Here is an 18492-nt window from a genome sequence, read left to right as displayed (position 1 = left end):
TCTTCACCTATATATTGTCATTAGTTTCTAACCAACGTCCAAAAAAATTGGCCCGAGCGTTTGCCAAAGCACATGGGTCTATGATTCGTGAACGGCCGTACTCTATGCATTGGTAAGATATTCATGTTGCAGTCTGCCCGAAAACAAAACCCGAGGATGTTTAGGCGATAACAAAGGCGATGTCTCAGTTGAATAAAACAAAACTAAACTTTTCGGACATCATATTTTTATCTTGGCGTCGATTCGATGTGCGACCATACGCTGATCGCCCATATTCTCCATAAACAGATAAAGCTAGTTATAACAATTCTGCGACAAATCCGTGGTGTTTCTCCCCGTGAATTCGAACGTCCTTGAACCCGTAGCCGCGATTATTGTTTTTTGATGTGTTCCGTGCTTGATGATTGGTAGAATTATGTATCAAAATTAGAAGACACATGTGACTGAATCCTGTGATTGTTAGACAATTGATGGTGTGTAGGGGCGAGACGGAAAGCAACAATCCAAGGACCAAGCTAGGGAGCATCATGCATTGCATGCTTTCTAACAAAGAGCTACGTGTTTCCATATCTATATACCATACGAAATCCGGCTTTGACCAATGTTCCTGTCCTGTTTCGGAGGATAACTTTCGAGCTGCGTAACCGATGTTGAGGTTCAGATATCCGAATATCTTTCGTGTTCGAAAGGCTTATTGATTTACAGTGAATACAACTTTTGTATAATTAGTTTACGTGTACATAACCCAGCACACGGGGCAAAGCCAAATACTAACCAATACCAGGTTGGAAAATTTCACCGAGTCGCTCTCATCAGAGGTCGAGAAAAAAAATATGTCGGTATCGTTGCTCCGCCATGTTTATTGTTGTTTGTGCGACTAGTTTGAAAGTCATAGACTTTCTTAACGGTGAAATTCATATTGCCATTCAATATTTTACACACGAAGTCACCTGTCACCTCCATTCGGAAGCAAAAACGTTTACACAGAATGTTTTTATAGTGATAACTAGCTCCAGGCCGTGACATGTCTCTAGTTACGAAGAAACTTCGTAAATCAAAATCGACATCAACATTGAGCTGTGATCGTGAACCGTTAAATAAATGTCGGCAAAATAAAACATCAAATGGCTAAACTTTTTTGGGAGAGAGAGAGAGAGAGAGAGAGAGGGGGGGGGGGTTCTGCAGTCGCGAACTGATCATGGTCTTTAGGATGGATAAATGCAGAGTCGGTTTACACATTTGCGCTGCGCGCTGCACAGATATCGAAAATGTACAGATACTTTCCCGAAATTTGACTTATTTTATAACATGAGTAGAACAAAACCAAAAATATTGACGTTACTCTTCGGATGTTTGACTCGCAAGTTTGCTAAAGTTAGATTACATGTATACTTACAGAAAATGGACGCCGTAGTCTTCTGTTCAAAAAATATATGTTCTTCAACACCACGTTTCTTATGATCGGTGATGTCACATTTTATTATTTTTATAAATATAAATTAATGCACCGATTTCAAACCGTAATTATTTTTTCTTGTCGAATTGAGAGAGTTTTTAGTAGTTCTGTAGACAAAACGATCGAAACAGCAGAGTATCTTGGCAATGGCACGACATCTACGCTATCGTTTAGCTGCAATATTTGTACAGTTGCAGCCAGAGCCCCGGGTAAGCCGAATTCGGAACGTAATAACGCCAGTTGCAGCGGCGTCCTAGATTGACTGTACCTTTGTCATTTCTGTTGAAGTACACCTGTTATTGCTACAAGCATTGTGGGCTTCATGAAACGTTGTTTCTCTGTACATGTATACCGGTCTCGCCGTTATATTCAGTGTCGTATAATCTGTTGTTTGCATGTCAACACATTGGCCTGTGTACAACCTCCTGTGGACACTAATCGTGGCCGTAATTTACACAGACATAAACATTCGATCCCGTCCGGGGATGTCAAAGGTGAACGGGATTAACTTGATCCCGGGTATCAAGTCCCTGGCCTTTATGGAGATGCAAAATTCACAAATTTTGACTGCTGCTGAGGCCAAGCCACGATACCGCCAAGTGAGTGTAATCCGTCCCGTACAAACATAACATGGCCTCGTACCTCCGAGACTCCGTGAAAACATGTCATATCATTTTTCTAGCTGCATTTTTTAGGGCACGGATATTAATATCTACAGTCTACACTGCTAAAGCGTCCTGCTAGTGCTACGCAAGTGCGACTACTCGATGTTGTGACACTCGGAAGTGTTTTGGCGCAGAGTAAGGGCGCAGTTTGGGCGGCGCAATATACCGGCGCAAAATGGGGGCGCAGTTTGAAATGCGCCGGCGCAGATTGCAGGCGCACTTTGGTGATTTCAGACCGCTTACATACCTGACACAGGCTATGTTGACTAATTGGAGGCGACTGTTTGCATTTCAACATGATGATGGGAGCTGAACAATAATCTCTGTTTACAGACTCAAGTAAAATACTTGAAAAGACATCATAAGTTGCAGCTAATGGAGCTTTCAAGGGTTCAGTTTTGTAGGATTTAGAGAGGCAGCATGAAATTTTACACCTTTGAAAAATACTTGTTTGTTGCCTTCAAGCTGTAAAAAATCCCAAATAGGTGACGGACATGTATAGCAAACATTATGCCCATCTGATGTAGAGATTACATGTTGAATAGCCCAAATACAGCTTTCAGCAATGTTTTCCTGTTTATATGTCTCTACATGAAGTGAAAATTTTATGAATGCCTCTATATCAGTAAATTTATGTGGCTTGTTACCCTTAGGTGTTTGCATGGGTAATGAATTATAGTTTGCACAGATTATGCTCTTAATCCGGTGGCCCAGAGAAAGGTATAGATATCAGTAGATGTATTAGTAAATATTTAGTTATATTTAATAATGATGTATGTATTTGTATTTGCATTTAATTTGTTTGTGTGTCCATGTATTAGCCTACCTTGTAACTGCCAATATGTAGTGTGCCTAAAGATTCAAGTCAAATTCTAGATTGATGGATGAAAAACTACTGAGAGTTAACCTCTATGTAATGACAAGTGTCATGCAAATTTATATTCCTCTGAAGAATTTGTAGTGTGTCAATGGCATTCTATTGTGGCTCATAGGACAAGGTCGTCTATGCATGTATGTGTTGGTTAGAGTGTATCAGCTATACAGCATGATCTGATCATTCCAAGACTACTCAGTTACTGGCGAAAACGTTCCAGTATTGTCACTTTTATTTTTATTTTCGTGTAATTTTTACTCAGCAGTGATGAGATGGAGAAACTCATCAGCAAGAAAATGATATGCTGTCAACAAGACAATATACCAACTCTTTGTTAACCAGTGTTTAATAATTCATGATACAAGAACCAAGGATAATTTTACTGGTTTCGTCTTGCCTTCCTGTTCCATGTCTGTGTAATCGGTACATTTGTTCTAAATTTTAGTATGAGGAATCACATCTGTTGTTGTAGTACCAAATTGTAAACAAGGTTGCTGAAGAATAGGCATAGGCATATAACAATGTTCATTTGTGGAAAATTCCTGTCAAGACAATCATGACTTTAGTACACGTTCAAAGGTCTAAGCATAGCAGCTCTTGTGAGCTCAGTTTTGTTGGTTATTAAAAGTATGCGTAATAGTGTTGAAGATGTGAAACCACAAACTGCAGGAAAAGTGCACATTCAATCCAGTGGATGAGGGGTTTCACCATCTTCTCTTGAAAGCATCTGTAACAAACTTCAAAACAATAGTAAAATGAGCACATCAGCCAGAAATATTAATGGAAATCATTGATTTTTGTGAGTGATTGTATTTTAAATTCTGAAGAATTTTCCGATGGTTTACATGTAAGATTCCCAACAATGTGCTGATGATTGTGTTTGGTTTGGCATGGTAATACTGACTGTCACCAAAGATTCCAAAGAAAAGTGAATTTTATCACTATGGTGTCATCATTCTTGTCTTTTTCTGTATTTTTTTGACAGATCAATCCAGTAGCAGTAGTGCACCTAGTAGTTACAATAGTTCAGCAAATAGGACTGGAGTCAGTTCAGCTAATCGTTCAGGAGTGCCAGCTCCCAACACATATGGTGGTAATAAATCAGGTGTACCACCTCCGCCACCATCTCAGAGTAAAAAGCCAACATTTAATAGTGGCCCCTCAAGTACAAGCAGTAATCCAGCAAACAGTTGGAACTCTAGACCAGCTGCCCCTCCACCTCCTTCCCAGAGTAACAAACCAGGTTTTGTCAATTCCAATAGACTTAATTCAGAACCGCCTCCGCCACCATCACAGAGTATGAAACCAAATTACATGAACAGTAGTACTGCTCCATCACTACCTAGACAACCATCAAAGCCAACAATTAATGCTTCTGCAACCAACAGACCATTACCACCACCACCTGGAGGCAAGCCCCCTCCTCCAACGGCAACTCCTTTCAGTAACAGGCCACTACCAGCAAAACCACCACCATCTCCATCAACAGCAAGAGATGGTCCGCCACCACCACCCCCACCACCATCTGGCAATGGGCCACCAGCATTACCAAACAGGGGCAGTTACCAGGCAAGACCATCAACAGCTCCAGGTGCTAGGCCACCTCCTCCACCAAGAGACATGTCATCAGCAAGTAACAAGCCATCAGCACAACCACCACCTCCACCCCCTGGGAGGCCTGCTGCACCACCACCCCCTAGACCAACAGGAGGACCACCACCACTTCCTAGCGGCAGGCCGCCAACAAAACCAAACATTGGTGGGGCTCCTCCTCCCCCTCCACCTTCAAGGGATCGGCCACCTCCTCCTCCACCCAGTAGAGGACCTGGTGTGCCCCCACCACCCCCTCCAAGTAGAGATGTAAACAGGCTATCTGTAGGAACAGTGAATTCAGCTCCAGCATTCCCTGTAGGAATGCCAGGTATGTGACTGTACTTCTGCTTTCATATTATACTTTGCTGAGCTGATTATATCATACTTTAGTATATCATATGTTTCATCACATGTTCACTATAAAATTCATATTCAAAAGTTAGGGATACTTACACTTTGTCAAGTGATGCTGTAAGTGGATGTAATTCCCCAAACTATGCACAGTGACTTTAAATCACCAATTACTGTATTTGTTCAAGTATAGATCTCTGATGTTGTATAAGCCCCTCCCATACTTTTAGAGTATTGTTGAAAATCATGCACATCCATGTGCAAATCATTGTCAAAAAGAGTAAATTTTTATTATTCTGAAAAAGAGTCAGCTCAAATATAACAGAACTTTGGTTTTCATGCGTTGCCTTTAGATTCTTATAGAATTAAAACATGTCTGTAGTTTGAGTGGGGAGTAAGTTTGACTTAGAATGACAATTTTAGCTCTCAGTTGTCAATTATGAGTATGGAAAAGAAGCCATAAATGTATAGTGGCTGACCAGTGCCAATCGTCTGTCTGTATGTACGATATATACATGGATGAATTTTTTTCAGCTAGGTAGCCAAGCTGCGGGCCACTGAGTTTTTTTAGCTCCGCTGTCAGCGACGCGGAGCTTATCAAATAGGTTGATTATCCGTCGGCGTCCGGCGTCCGGCGCGTCGTCGTCCGTCAACAATTGCCTTCTCCTCTGAAACCACAAGTACAATTGCTTTGAAATTTTATATGCAGTTCCACTTGGAGTGACCTCACTTCAGTTTGTTCAAATCATGGTGAAATTTGCATATTTGTATTTTTGGGGCATTTTTTGGTGTTTTTGGTAAAAAAATCTTCTGCTCTGAATCTGCTCGTCCGATTGCTTTGAAATTTGATATGCAGTTTGCTTAGCGTGACTTAAATCAGATTTGTTCAAATGGTGGTGAAATTTGCATATTTGTATTTTTAAGGCAATTTTTGTCATTTTTGGTAAAAAAATCTTTAAAAATCTTCTTCTTCAAAACTACTGGTCAGATAGCTTTTATATTTGGTACATATGTCCCTAGGGATGATCTATTTTAGATTTGTTCAAATTGTGCAGAAATATGCAAATTTGCATTTTTAAGGCAATTTTTGCCATTTTTGGTCAAAAAATGTATTTCTCAAAAAGTACTGGTCTGATAGTTTTGAAATTTGGTATACAGGTTTCTATAGATGAACTAAGTAATATATATTGAATTTCTGATGAAATCTGTAATTTTGTATTTTTGGGGCAATTTTTGCCATTTTTGGTCAAAAAATGTGTATTTCCAAAACTACTCATCTGATAGCTTTGAAATTTGGTATACAGGTTTCTACAGATGAACTAAATGATATTTATGGAAATAATGATGAAATCTGCAATTTTGTAATTTTGGGGCAATTTTTTGCCATTTTTGGTCAAAAAATGTTTTTCTCATAAAGTACTGGTCTGATAGCTTTGAAATTTGGTATACAGGTTTCTACAGATAAGCTTAGTAATATATTTTGAATTTCTGATGAAATCTGTAATTTTGTATTTTTTTGGCAATTTTTGCCATTTTTGGTCAAAAAATGTGTATTTCCAAAACTACTTATCTGATAGCTTTGAAATTTGGTATACAGGTTTCCATAGATGAACTAAATGATATTTATTGAAATAATGATGACATCTGCAATTTTGAATTTTTGGGTCAATTTTTCCCATTTTTGGTCAAAAAATGCGTTTCTCAAAAAGTACTGGTCTAACAGCTTTGAAATTTGGTATACAGGTTTCTATTTATGAACTAAGTGTGATATTTTGAAATTATGATGAAATCTGCAATTTTTATTTTTGGGGCAATTGTTGCCATTTTTGGTCAGAATATTTTATTCTCAAAAAACTACTCATCAGATAGCTTTGGTTGACATGTTCTTAGGGATGATCGGATGTGATATATTCAAAGTATGATGAAATCTTCAATTTTGTATTTTTGCAGCTTATTTTAGCCACTTTTTTCCTGGCCACTGCATTGAGCTATCAAAGATTTCCACCTTCTTCATCAACATGTGTCAAAATAGTTATTCTGTACATAAACACAGCGGAGCTATATCGGCCACTAGGTCGCTTTTTTTATGAAATGGTAATATTTATCAACTTGAAATTTCGTGTGTGAATGTATTTTACGTCAAAGATAGAATTTTTGATATGTAAACATCATTGCGCTAAAAATATACAAATGATGTCAGTAAATGCAAAAATTATAAAGAGAAATTTAAACACTAAACCACCAAACCTACACTTCTTAATTTTTGCAAAAATAATCCCATTGGTTGCAAATCTAATTTCGTTCAAGCCAAATGATCTTATGATAATTATGCAAATAGGCAAAAAAGTGTAAATATTGGTCAAAAATCTTAAATTCAGAAAGTGTTTGCTCTAGGATGCTGAAAATTTGGGGAAACCTTCCTACTTTATTAGGTTTATTGAAACCAAATTGATCACTGACCAATATTCAAAAAAGTAAAATTGTCCTTAAAATGGTAAAAATTTTGAAACTCAAAAATATAACATTTGGTTTATAATATTTCTTATACTGTTTAAGTACAATTTTTTTCAAACCAAATTTGTTAGAATGACTGACATGCAAATGAACAAAATAAATGTGAAGAATGGTCAAAATTATCACTCATAAACTGCTTGCTCTAGGGCATTGGGTTAGTATATTCCTATCTTGATGCAAATTTATGCATTTGCAAAGCAAGTTTATAAGATGACTGCTGTGCTAATGAGCAATATCAATCCTTTAAAACAGGTCAAAAATTTTATAACGTAAAAGTTAGATTCTGTGACTTTAATAGTTGTAGAAACGTACTCAGTAGCAATTAGATGCATGTTTGTTGAAATTCAAAAGGTCACAAATTGTCATAAATTGTGGACTCATAAACTAGTGACCCAAGGAATTAGAAACCAGGTAGAAATATTCCTCTTTGATGCAAATTTGAGATTATTCAAATGAAGTTGATCAGGTGAGTAACATGCAAGTAAGCAAAATTAATCATCAAAAGAGTCAAAATTGTAGACTGGGACAGAGTATACGCTGTCTATATTCAGTGTTTGCTAAAGATAGCTGTCAATAATTTTCTTAAACTCTTTTTCTAAAGAAGATTTTGGAAAGTACTGTACAAACTATAAAAAATAGCGTCAATGACACTGTAGCTCCCATCCTGGACTATTTAGTGTTTCTTCTCTGGTCAGATATTTGAACATGTGTGAAAGGGATAAAGTGCGTGAAGTGAAAATACTTAAATGAAATGTACTGGAGACAGTGAAATATGTTTAATGTAATTATTCAGAATATAAAATGGAAAAAATACAGAATTAGATATATCGAATACTGTGATAATGACATAGTCCCCACTTGTAATAGGAGTATTAGTCTTGATGGGGCAGGAAAATGTGGTCATTAAGAAGTATCACTGGAGTGTATATGTTGAGATCTATGGGCACATAGGTCTATGTCGTTGTTCCCAATTTAAAACACATGAGGCATGTCTAAGTTATGGTTCTAAATCGGGAAAAAAGATCAGACCTCTAGCAGTATTGGCCAGCCAAGAAATACATATGCGCATTATAAATGAGGTACAAGATGTGACATTTTAAGGTCTAATATCCTATCAAAATTGGAGGGTATAGAACTTGTGGTTACTGAAATATGCATATATATGTATAATCAAGGTCAAAGGTCATCGAGGTCAAATGACATTTTGAAAAAAAAATTATATTGCTAATTAATCCCTATATGCCAAAAAATCAGATCTCTAGCTCTATTCGCTTGCCCAGAATTAGATGTGTACATAATTAATGAGGTAAAGCGTGTGTTGTCATAAGATCTCCCATCCTACTAAATTCAAAGGACATAGCACTTGTGGTTACTTATTTATTGACATAAACATATATTTAGGTAAAAGGTCATCGAGGTCACATCGACATTTGGTCAAAAAATTTCTCTCCTATAGTTATCCCTATATACCAAAAATCAGACATCCAGCTCTATTGGCTCGCTCAGAATGAGATATGCCCATAATTATTGAGGTACAGTATGTGGCGTCATAAGGTGTCCCATCATACCAAACATGAAGGGTGTAGCACTTGTGGTTACTGAGTTATGGACAAATATGTATATTTGAGGTCAAAGGTCACCGAGGTCACGTGACATTTTGTCAAAAAAATTGTTTTGCTAAGTTATCCCTATATACCAAAAATCAGACCTCTAGCTCTATTGGCTCGCTCAAATTAGATATAGGCATAATTAATGAGGTACAATATGTGGCGTCATAAGGTGTCCCATCATACCATACATGAAGGCTGTAGCACTTGTGGTTACTGAGTTATGGACAATATGTATATTTGAGGTCAAAGGTCACCGAGGTCACGTGACATTTTGTCAAAAAAATTGTCTTGCTAAGTTATCCCTATATACCAAAAATCAGACCTCTAGCTCTATTGGCTCGCTCAAAATTAGATATGCGCATAATTAATGAGGTACAATATGTGGCGTCATAAGGTGTCCCATCATACCATACATGAAGGCTGTAGCACTTGTGGTTACTGAGTTATGGACAAATATGTATATTTGAGGTCAAAGGTCACCAAGGTCACGTGACATTTTGTCAAAAAAATTGTTTTGCTAAGTTATCCCTATATACCAAAAATCAGACCTCTAGCTCTATTGGCTCGCTCAAAATTAGATATGTGCATAATTAATGAGGTACAATATGTGGCGTCATAAGCTCTCCCATCATACCATATATGAAGGGTGGTAGCACTTGTGGTTACTGAGTTATGGACAAATATGTATATTTGAGGTCAAAGGTCACCAAGGTCACGTGACATTTTGTCAAAATATCCGAGATATATGCGTGAACGGATGGACTCACGGATGGACGAACAGACGGACATGACCCAATCTATAAGCTCACTGGACTTCATCCGTGGGGACTAAAAATTGTGTCACTGCATCCTTTTTGCAATATGAATACGATGAGAAACTAAATTTTTATTTTTCGTGGCCTTATACATGGCAGTCTATGGAGATCTGCCTTATACATGGGAGTCTATGGACGTGTAAACTAAAAATATGCAAATTTCACCACGATTTGCCCAAATTTGGGAAAGGTCACTCCTATGCACTTCCATACCAAGTTTCAAATCAATCGGACTTGTGGTTTCAGAGCAGGAGATTTTTTGACCAAAAATGGGAGAAAATTACAAAAAAATTCATGAAAAATAGCAAGTCCAAGATACTGACCCAAGATGTGCACAATCATTTCATGTCAGCCCAAAGTACTTACATGCTAATTTTTCATGTAATCTGCTCAGTGGTTATTGAGTTTTTTTCAATTTTGACTGTTTTTACATTTTTTCACTTAATTTGCATATTTTTGGCAATGACAACTTCATTTGAACAAAATCTCATCTACAGCCCATCATCCATGTACACACCAAATATCAAATTGAAATGTACAGTGGTTTTGGAGTTTTTGATGTTGACGGACAGACATACAGACATACAGACATACAGACATACAGACACACAGACATACAGACATACAGACATACATACATACAGACATTTCCCTAGCCTATAAGAATAGCTTCCATTGCCATATATACATATGGCTATGGGAGCTATAAAAAAAGTAGTTTGTGTAGATGTAAAAAAAACAGACAATGAATATTACAGAGACGGTCAGGCTGTTTACAGTTCAATTCATTGTAAATGATATTTATGCATTAGTTCTCCTTTCTGGTTTTCACATGTTTAATAAGTAACCATATGCAGAACAAGTTTGATGGCAGGAAGTTACACACCGACTCATGCATGCCTATCATTGTTCAATTTGTTGATACCTACATGTAGCAACTGCATTGTATAGCGTGACATGCCATAGCAAGTTTTCAGTCTTGTTGGCTAATGATAGTACCAATAAGATATGGATAAATGTAGAGTAGCTACAGAACAATCATTGGACACTGCCATTTTTGCAACTCTTCAATTGCAGCACAGTCAGACCATAGATTCAAGTCATTATCTGTAGTTAGATCAACCAAGTGAGCTGGTTCAGATATCTATACACCAGCAACAATTTACAACAGAATAAAGTTCATACCAAGACTGATTTCCAGCTCTTTTCGTTTCACCCTCCTTACACAGTATAAAGAGAAACTCCTTTTATCTTACAGGTGATGACTTTGAACAGCGTTTTAGATTTAGGGGAGAGTATGATTTTCCATCTCCAGAATCGTTTACTAAATCTCCAAAGACGTATCCTAGTAAATCTGGTAAGTAAACAATTTGACAAATTGTTAAATCAGAGGCTTTCATGTTATTTTGAAGTACAGTAGAACAGTGACGATCTCAGCTCTTATTGTCTGAATACTTTGTTCTAGGTGCTATTATATTACAATGCAAGTGTAGTGCAATTACTTGCTAGATATGTCAGTCAGTTATGTGGACCAAAAGTGACCTTTCCTCATCCAAAGTTTCAATGACCAATTGTCTGAATTACTATTTGTAATTCAAAAAAACTTTCCCATAAAGCTTTGTTTTGGCAATTTAAGTTACTGTCCAAAGCAACAATTGTAGATTTGTAGCTGTGTATAACTGGTATGTTTCCCACAAAACATAGACTTCACTGATCTACATTGGTTTTGTTACTGTTTGTACACTATTCATGAATTTTATTTGAATCTTTTTCAGTTCGTGCATCTACAAGGGGACCTCCACCCACACCTCCAGTATCCTGAGACTCATGAGTCCATCTTTGTTGATAAATTGTCAACAAATCTCAATATGCAACTTGTACAATCTTCAGTATCAGTCTGCTAACATTTAGCCAGAAGATATGGACTTGACTGGTACCTTACATGTATTCGAGTCCTTGAGAAACTCACTGATGTAGCTGTGAGCCAAGTAATTTACAAATGTCAAAATTGCAAATATGCTGTATGAAAAATGAAAAGAGACAGACTTTTAGTATACAAAAAATAAGGTATCACATAGACACAGTGTGGCTTTGCCACCAAGTATGGACTTCACTGCGGTAGAGTTGAAAAAAATTACGGAAAATAATTAGTCTTGAAAACTAAGGTGCCTTCCAAACAGATAATTTTACAAGGGTTGGGATATAGATGGGGAAGTGAGAAATAAATTGCATATGAACAAATTATTTTTTCAAAGCAGTTGCCATGATGTGATATGAAGTTATTTTTAGGTAAATAGTATGTAGCATGTGCAAGTACAAACAGATAGCCTCAGCCTAACCGTGTATTAAATGAGTGTGTATCTTTTTGTGCTGCGCAATGTCAGAAATATGAAAATTTGTCTAAAGAAAGATGGTTTCTGTATAAAATAGATGATAACTTTGTTTATTTCAATCAAGAGTTAATTTTCTATATTCAAGTTTTTTGTTTGAATTTGTTCATTTTCTTTCCTGCTTATGTGGTAACTAATTTCATGATATTGGTACTTACAAGCAATAATAGCAAAAGATTGTAATTATGTAAATTAAACATCACTAATATTTTTTTTTTCTCATGTTTCTTTTGTATACAAATATTCTGATATGTTAACCATTAAGCTATTCAGATTCACAATTTGTTCTAAGTCCTTTGGTAATCTTCAGATGATGTGAATGGCTAAATGAACAAACACATAACCAGTGGAAGCTGTTATTGGTTACAGGGTAGTTCATTTGTCTTGCCCGCCACCATTTAAATTTGCCAACAATAAGAAAGACAACACAAAGCAAGACTTAAGCAGTGTACCATATACTGTAATCATGAGAAGTTTGAAATGAGTTGAAATGGCTGTTTAATTAAGGTATCAATGGATTTCAGATTTTGTCAGCTGATCATGCATGTCATATCTAGACTTTTTTCAGTGTAACTAGTCTTTTATTCTCTTTTCTCAAAAGATTTTTGTGTATATCAAGTCTGAAGTCATGAACAATTTGTCATGCAAGAGATACGCAACTGTTGCAAGTTCAGAAGTATTTACAAAACAAAACTGTATTTTGCAAATAGATGTGAGTGAGTCAAAAGCCATGTCAGGTTTGGCAATTTGTGTGTCATAGGTGATGGTTGTAATCTGTTGCCTTATTAAGGTTGCCAAACAAGAGCCTGATAAATGGGAATCTGTACAATTGGTAGAAGATAAGTGTTACGGGAACACTGGACAGGCTATAGCTTCCACTGAAAATGTTTGCTCCACTATGTCACAGTGAACACCACTGAATGACTCCTGAGCATGTTGTTTCACCTTTGCCACCGTAGTGCTATCATTTAACTTTCTTCATGGGAAACTTTGTGGATTCTTTTAGCTTGAAAGGGAAAACTAATGCTATATTCAGATTGGCTAGTGCACATTACAGTCCTAACTTATTATTCGTAGGACATCAAATAGTAGGCAAAGGCTATCCTTACAGCAATCAAAGCATTACTTGCAGGACAGACTTGACATCAAGTCCTTACCAGTGCTCACTAGATACTGTTTAATGAATTGGAACATTGGCATTGTTCTCTAATGCACTGTCATTAGGATATGAGGCCAAACCAGTCTTAGTATCTCAGTTTGATCAGGGTCATTACTCAACTTTCCTGCATATGCTAAAGGTAGTATGCACCTCGAAAGTGAGAGACTTAAACTTTTGCTCAATTTTTCATCAAAGAATCTTTCAAACATTCACCTTCAAAATGAAAATAAAAATTGGGGTGAGGCCCGGTCACCGTGCAAATTTTGGTACTAGAAAAACTAATTGCCCAAGATTTACTGATACAATGTATTTGAAATTCAAAATGACCACAATCCCTGTGTTAACTCTATGGAAAAAAATATTTTATTAAAAAAAAAACTAAGACAATGAAAGGTTTGTTTACTCTGAGGGGTTCAAAATGAGCCCTGACGAGTGGTAGATTAGAAGAGAATTAGAAAAGTTTGAGAGTCCAAATATGTGTCCCGCAGGTGCATTCTACCTTAATTGCTGCTGCAAAATGGCAAAATAGCATCTTTTTATCATTCGGGGAAACTCCATAAACTTTACTATGAAATTATCAGTGAATATCCTAGTAACTTGTGTTTTCCAAGAAAAATTTGTATCATTCATGACATTGTATCACATTGTAATTCTTATGAGACTTTTATTGCTTGTATTGATTCTTAACAATTGCAGTGGACTTTTTCTTTATAGAATGACTCTGCTGCAGGACTGGAATCTTTTAGTAATTATCATGACAACTTAACACCTTTCAATTGCAGATAGGGTATGAACATCAATAGATTGTTGGTCCAACTAAAGTATATAGTGGGAAATTTCAAATATTTCTTGTCAAAGTGAAAGCATTGATTTTCCAACCAACATACATTGTGAAATTGCTGTATAATGATAGTAACAGAAGATCTGCTTTAAAATACAAATGAAGTTCAGGACCAGTGAATGTGTGGTTGGAAACCTGGGATAATAGCAACCCATCAGTGATTCCTCTGTGGTGTTTACCTAATTCACGCTAATAATTGTATTTGATGGGGTTTTGTTTTCATGCAAGGTCATAATCTTTGATAGACAGTGGTAGTACAGGTTGTGTGATTGTATGGTGTGGTGATGGGACAACACAGGCTGGCTGCTAACAATGGGTCACATTTCCTCTGATATGTACATTCTCAGTGATGCAATGTACAGGTTTGAATAAAGCACATTATTTTGCATCACATGTGCATGAATGCTGTAAATAAACACATTGACTAAATTACTGCGCATGGTTGTATTTCTGTTGTTGTTGCTTCAGTTTATTGATGAACATTTACTTGAATTGGCCCTATACCGGTACATTATGATAATATCAACTTTGTAGACAGACAGCAAAGCTGAAGTGGCTTCAGCAACAATGAAAGATAATAATAATCATGATATTGATGACTTTTGCCTAAGAATTTAAACAACAGAAAGAATGTGCATCTCTTTTATAAATTTTCAACACAGCTGTTGAATAAGTTTAAGCATAGATTGAAAATGAAAATAACAGGGAACAAATTAACACACAGCTAAAGTGATGTTCCTGTCATCAATATTACATTCTCATTGATTTGCTACACCTGTATCTGTAGAAAGTGCCAACTTGCCTTTATGACAGACCTCTCTCTCTCTCTCTCTCCCTCCCCGTAGCTTTTCATTGAAGGTGATCTAATTGAAGTGAAAATAGAGCTGTTACTGTACATAAAATTGGGTGAATGACAAATCTGCTAAAATTCTGAAATTGACTTTTGCAGTGAATCCTCAGCAATGTCAGCTTGTAAAATAGGGTTTGAAATTTGGCCCTTCATTACATGTAAAACATTTGCAAATTAAAACTTTCACGTGTTATGGATGATTAAGATTGATATATCACTCTGATATGGAAGTTAAGATTTGACAAATCTATCTGTTGTCATTAATAGCGGCATTTGAGTGTATCAGTGACTCACTGTGTTGAGTCCAGCTCCTGAGGATACCAGTGACTGTCACTATGTGGAGGTCAGCTACAGATTGTACAAGTGACTGTCACTGTGTAGTCCAGCTCGGGAGTGTATGAGTGACAAACACTATGTTGAGTTCAGCTCCCATATGTTGAGGTCAGCTCCTGAGGATACCAGTGACTGTCACTATGTGTAGTTCAGCTCCAGGATGTCACTATGTTGAGTTCAGTTCCTGAGTGTATCAGTGACTCACTGTGTTGAGTCCAGCTCCTGAGGATACCAGTGACTGTCACTATGTGGAGGTCAGCTACAGATTGTACAAGTGACTGTCACTGTGTAGTCCAGCTCGGGAGTGTATGAGTGACAAACACTATGTTGAGTTCAACTTCCGAGTGTACCAGTGACTGTCACTACATGCACTGTGTGGAGTTCAACTTCCGAGTGTACTGGTGACTGTCACTTCATGCACTATGTTGAGTTCAACTTCTGAGTGTACCGGTGACTGTCACTATGTTGAGCTCAACTTCTGAGCGTACCAGCTGACTGTCACTGTGTTGAATTCAGTACCTGAGTGTTGGGGTGACCATCATGATATTGAGTTTGGCTCCAGGTGATATTAAAGTTACAAGATGCAACTGTTAATGTATCTGCATATTATTTGTAGACTTTTTAACAAACAGTTTACTCCTCTAGCCATGTTGAAATGCTGATGTTCAACTTGTTGACACATCCTGTGTGTGGAATGTCACATGTATTTGACAACTCAATTTTAGTCTTGGTAAGTCTGTATTTCAACAATCTCATTGAATACTTTACGATATTTTGTGATCTGTGAGCAAGGCTATTATAAATCCAGAACTCTCAAGTTCCATCTTTGGCCTTCTCCCATGGAGTATTGGTGAAAGCCAAAGACAGAGTTTAGAGTTCTTGACTAGGCTATTGTATTCAATTTCAAAAGACTTCAGAAAAAAGAAATTAACTCTTTAAGTGAGTAATATTTCCCACCAAAATTTTAGTGCAACATTTTACCATTTTGTATAAATTTTCCTGCAATTTTTTCAATCATTTTGAACAAAAATTGACATCACATTTCATTGGCTACAGTTTTTTATCAAAATTTTGGCAAAAATCTGAAAAAAATTGACTGGGATATATTAAAGGTGACAAAAATTGACTTTGGTGCTCAAAGGGTCAATGCACTTTTTTGATAGAACTGAAATGATTTAATGTCAAAGTTACAGCCATTAATTAACCCTTTTGCTTTTGATGATAAACGAGTACCTTGTGACTTGAATTTCCCAAGTTCTGAACTCCATGGCAAAGTACTTTTTTCAGTTGAAACCTGACTCTCTTGCTGGGACAATTTTTATAACTTTAAACAAGTTACACATGAGCTGAGCTGTAGGAGTTTTGTAAGGGTTCATAATTACAATGCTATCTAGAAAACATAATTTTTTTGAAAGTTTGTTTTCAGTTTGATTTGCATTTATATAGAAGTTCAATAAGGGACTGGACAGAAATTACAGAGGGTGGGCCGCCATTTTTCACGCAAGTATTTTTGAAGGGTCATAAAATTTTGTGCAAGCCTATGAGGTGAGTCACCTTTTTTCATGCATCAAAGCTGAAATTGCATGTGCACGTTATGGAATACTGAAAAAAGAAAAAATACCTCCTGGTACTTTCATTTTCCTGCCATTACCATTTTTGGCTTGCCCTTCGGGCGCAAATTTCGGTATAATAAATAATGTATTGATGATCCAAGCAGCCACATTGATTTAAGTTGTCATGATTTCTACTTATTCAACACTATTGTGCATAACTGTCCCTATAATGACTCTTTCAATAACAATTTGGGAGATTACTTATTTGACATCATTCTCCCATTGACAATACATTGGGTATGGGTCGGTGTCAAACGTTCATGTCGCTGTATGTACATTTTTTAATTTTTTGAGGACATTGACAGAATACAAACTGTTCAGAATAGTGCATAGTGTCATCAATAAAACTGGAAGCTTCAGGTCGAACAACTTTTGAATAACAATTTAGGATCAGATAACCTATGAGTTATTTGTAGTTTCCTCATAGCCTACAATGTATAATGAATCAACATTTTGGTGAAATTCCAAAATCAAATTTCTTGCACAACCATTGACTTGAAACCACTCTAGTCTAATCATGAATATTAATACTAATAATTAGGTGTACATAAATGCACAGGTTTACCAAGTTTTGTATTGGAAAAAAATTATTCATAGTTTCATCATAGACTGCCATGTATAGTGAATCAACATTTCGGTGAAATTCCAAAATCAAATTTCTTGCACACACATGGACTTGTAATCACTCTAGTCTAATCAAGAACATAAATATCAATAATCAAGCACACATAAATACACAGATTTGCCAAGTTTTGTATTTAAAAAAAATTATTCATAGTTTCTTCATAGACTATAATGTATAATGGATCCACATTTCATGCGAAATTCCAAAAACAAAGTTATTGTACACAGATGCACGTGTTACCACCCTCTTCTAATCAAGCACAATTATGTCAATTATTCAGGGTCATATATACACAAATAGTGCATATTTTTAATTCTGAAAATTTTTTTCTACAGTTTTGTCATAGACTCCCATGTATAGTGGATCAACATTTTATGCGAAATTCCAAAAACAAAGTTATTGTGCACAGATGCACATTTTACCACCCTCTTCTAATCAAGCACAATTATGTCAATTATTCAGGGTCCATATATGCACAAATAGTGCAAATTTTTAATTCTGAAAATTTTTGACAGTTTTGTCATAGACTCCCATGTATAGTTTTGTCATAGACTCCCATGTATAGTGGATCAACATTTTGACAGAAATGCCAAAATCAAATATCTTGTTCACATGTGCACTTGTAAACAACCCATGCTAATCAAGTATATCTATATCAGTTATTAAACATCTGTATATGAACAGATATAGCTAGTTTTATACTGGAAAATACACGTTCGTAGTTTTCTTATAGTCGACTACATGTATAGTGAATCAACATTATCGATAAAATCTAAAAATTACATTTTTTGTACAGGCATGCA

The 18492-nt window shown here is 36.4% G+C and overlaps 1 protein-coding gene across 3 annotated transcripts in view; it reads left to right on the top strand.

The window, feature by feature from the left end:
- The window catches only part of LOC139139756 (WAS/WASL-interacting protein family member 2-like), a 40434-nt gene extending 25737 nt beyond the window's left edge, over positions 1-14697 (top strand). For 2 of the 3 annotated variants that reach the window (XM_070708653.1, XM_070708652.1), the window contains 3 exons: positions 3981-4916; positions 11137-11235; positions 11654-14697. In XM_070708653.1, the coding sequence (XP_070564754.1) occupies positions 3981-4916; positions 11137-11235; positions 11654-11700 (1082 nt within the window). In that variant the 3' untranslated portion in view covers positions 11701-14697. The remainder of the gene's footprint in view (positions 1-3980; positions 4917-11136; positions 11236-11653) is intronic. The other variant, XR_011553874.1, reaches the window with a different exon arrangement.
- Positions 14698-18492: the final 3795 nt, after the last annotated feature.

The sequence above is a fragment of the Ptychodera flava genome, chromosome 9 (genome assembly GCF_041260155.1).
Source record: "Ptychodera flava strain L36383 chromosome 9, AS_Pfla_20210202, whole genome shotgun sequence".
Lineage (NCBI taxonomy): Eukaryota > Metazoa > Hemichordata > Enteropneusta > Ptychoderidae > Ptychodera > Ptychodera flava.
This window is presented reverse-complemented; position numbering and strand designations above follow the sequence as displayed.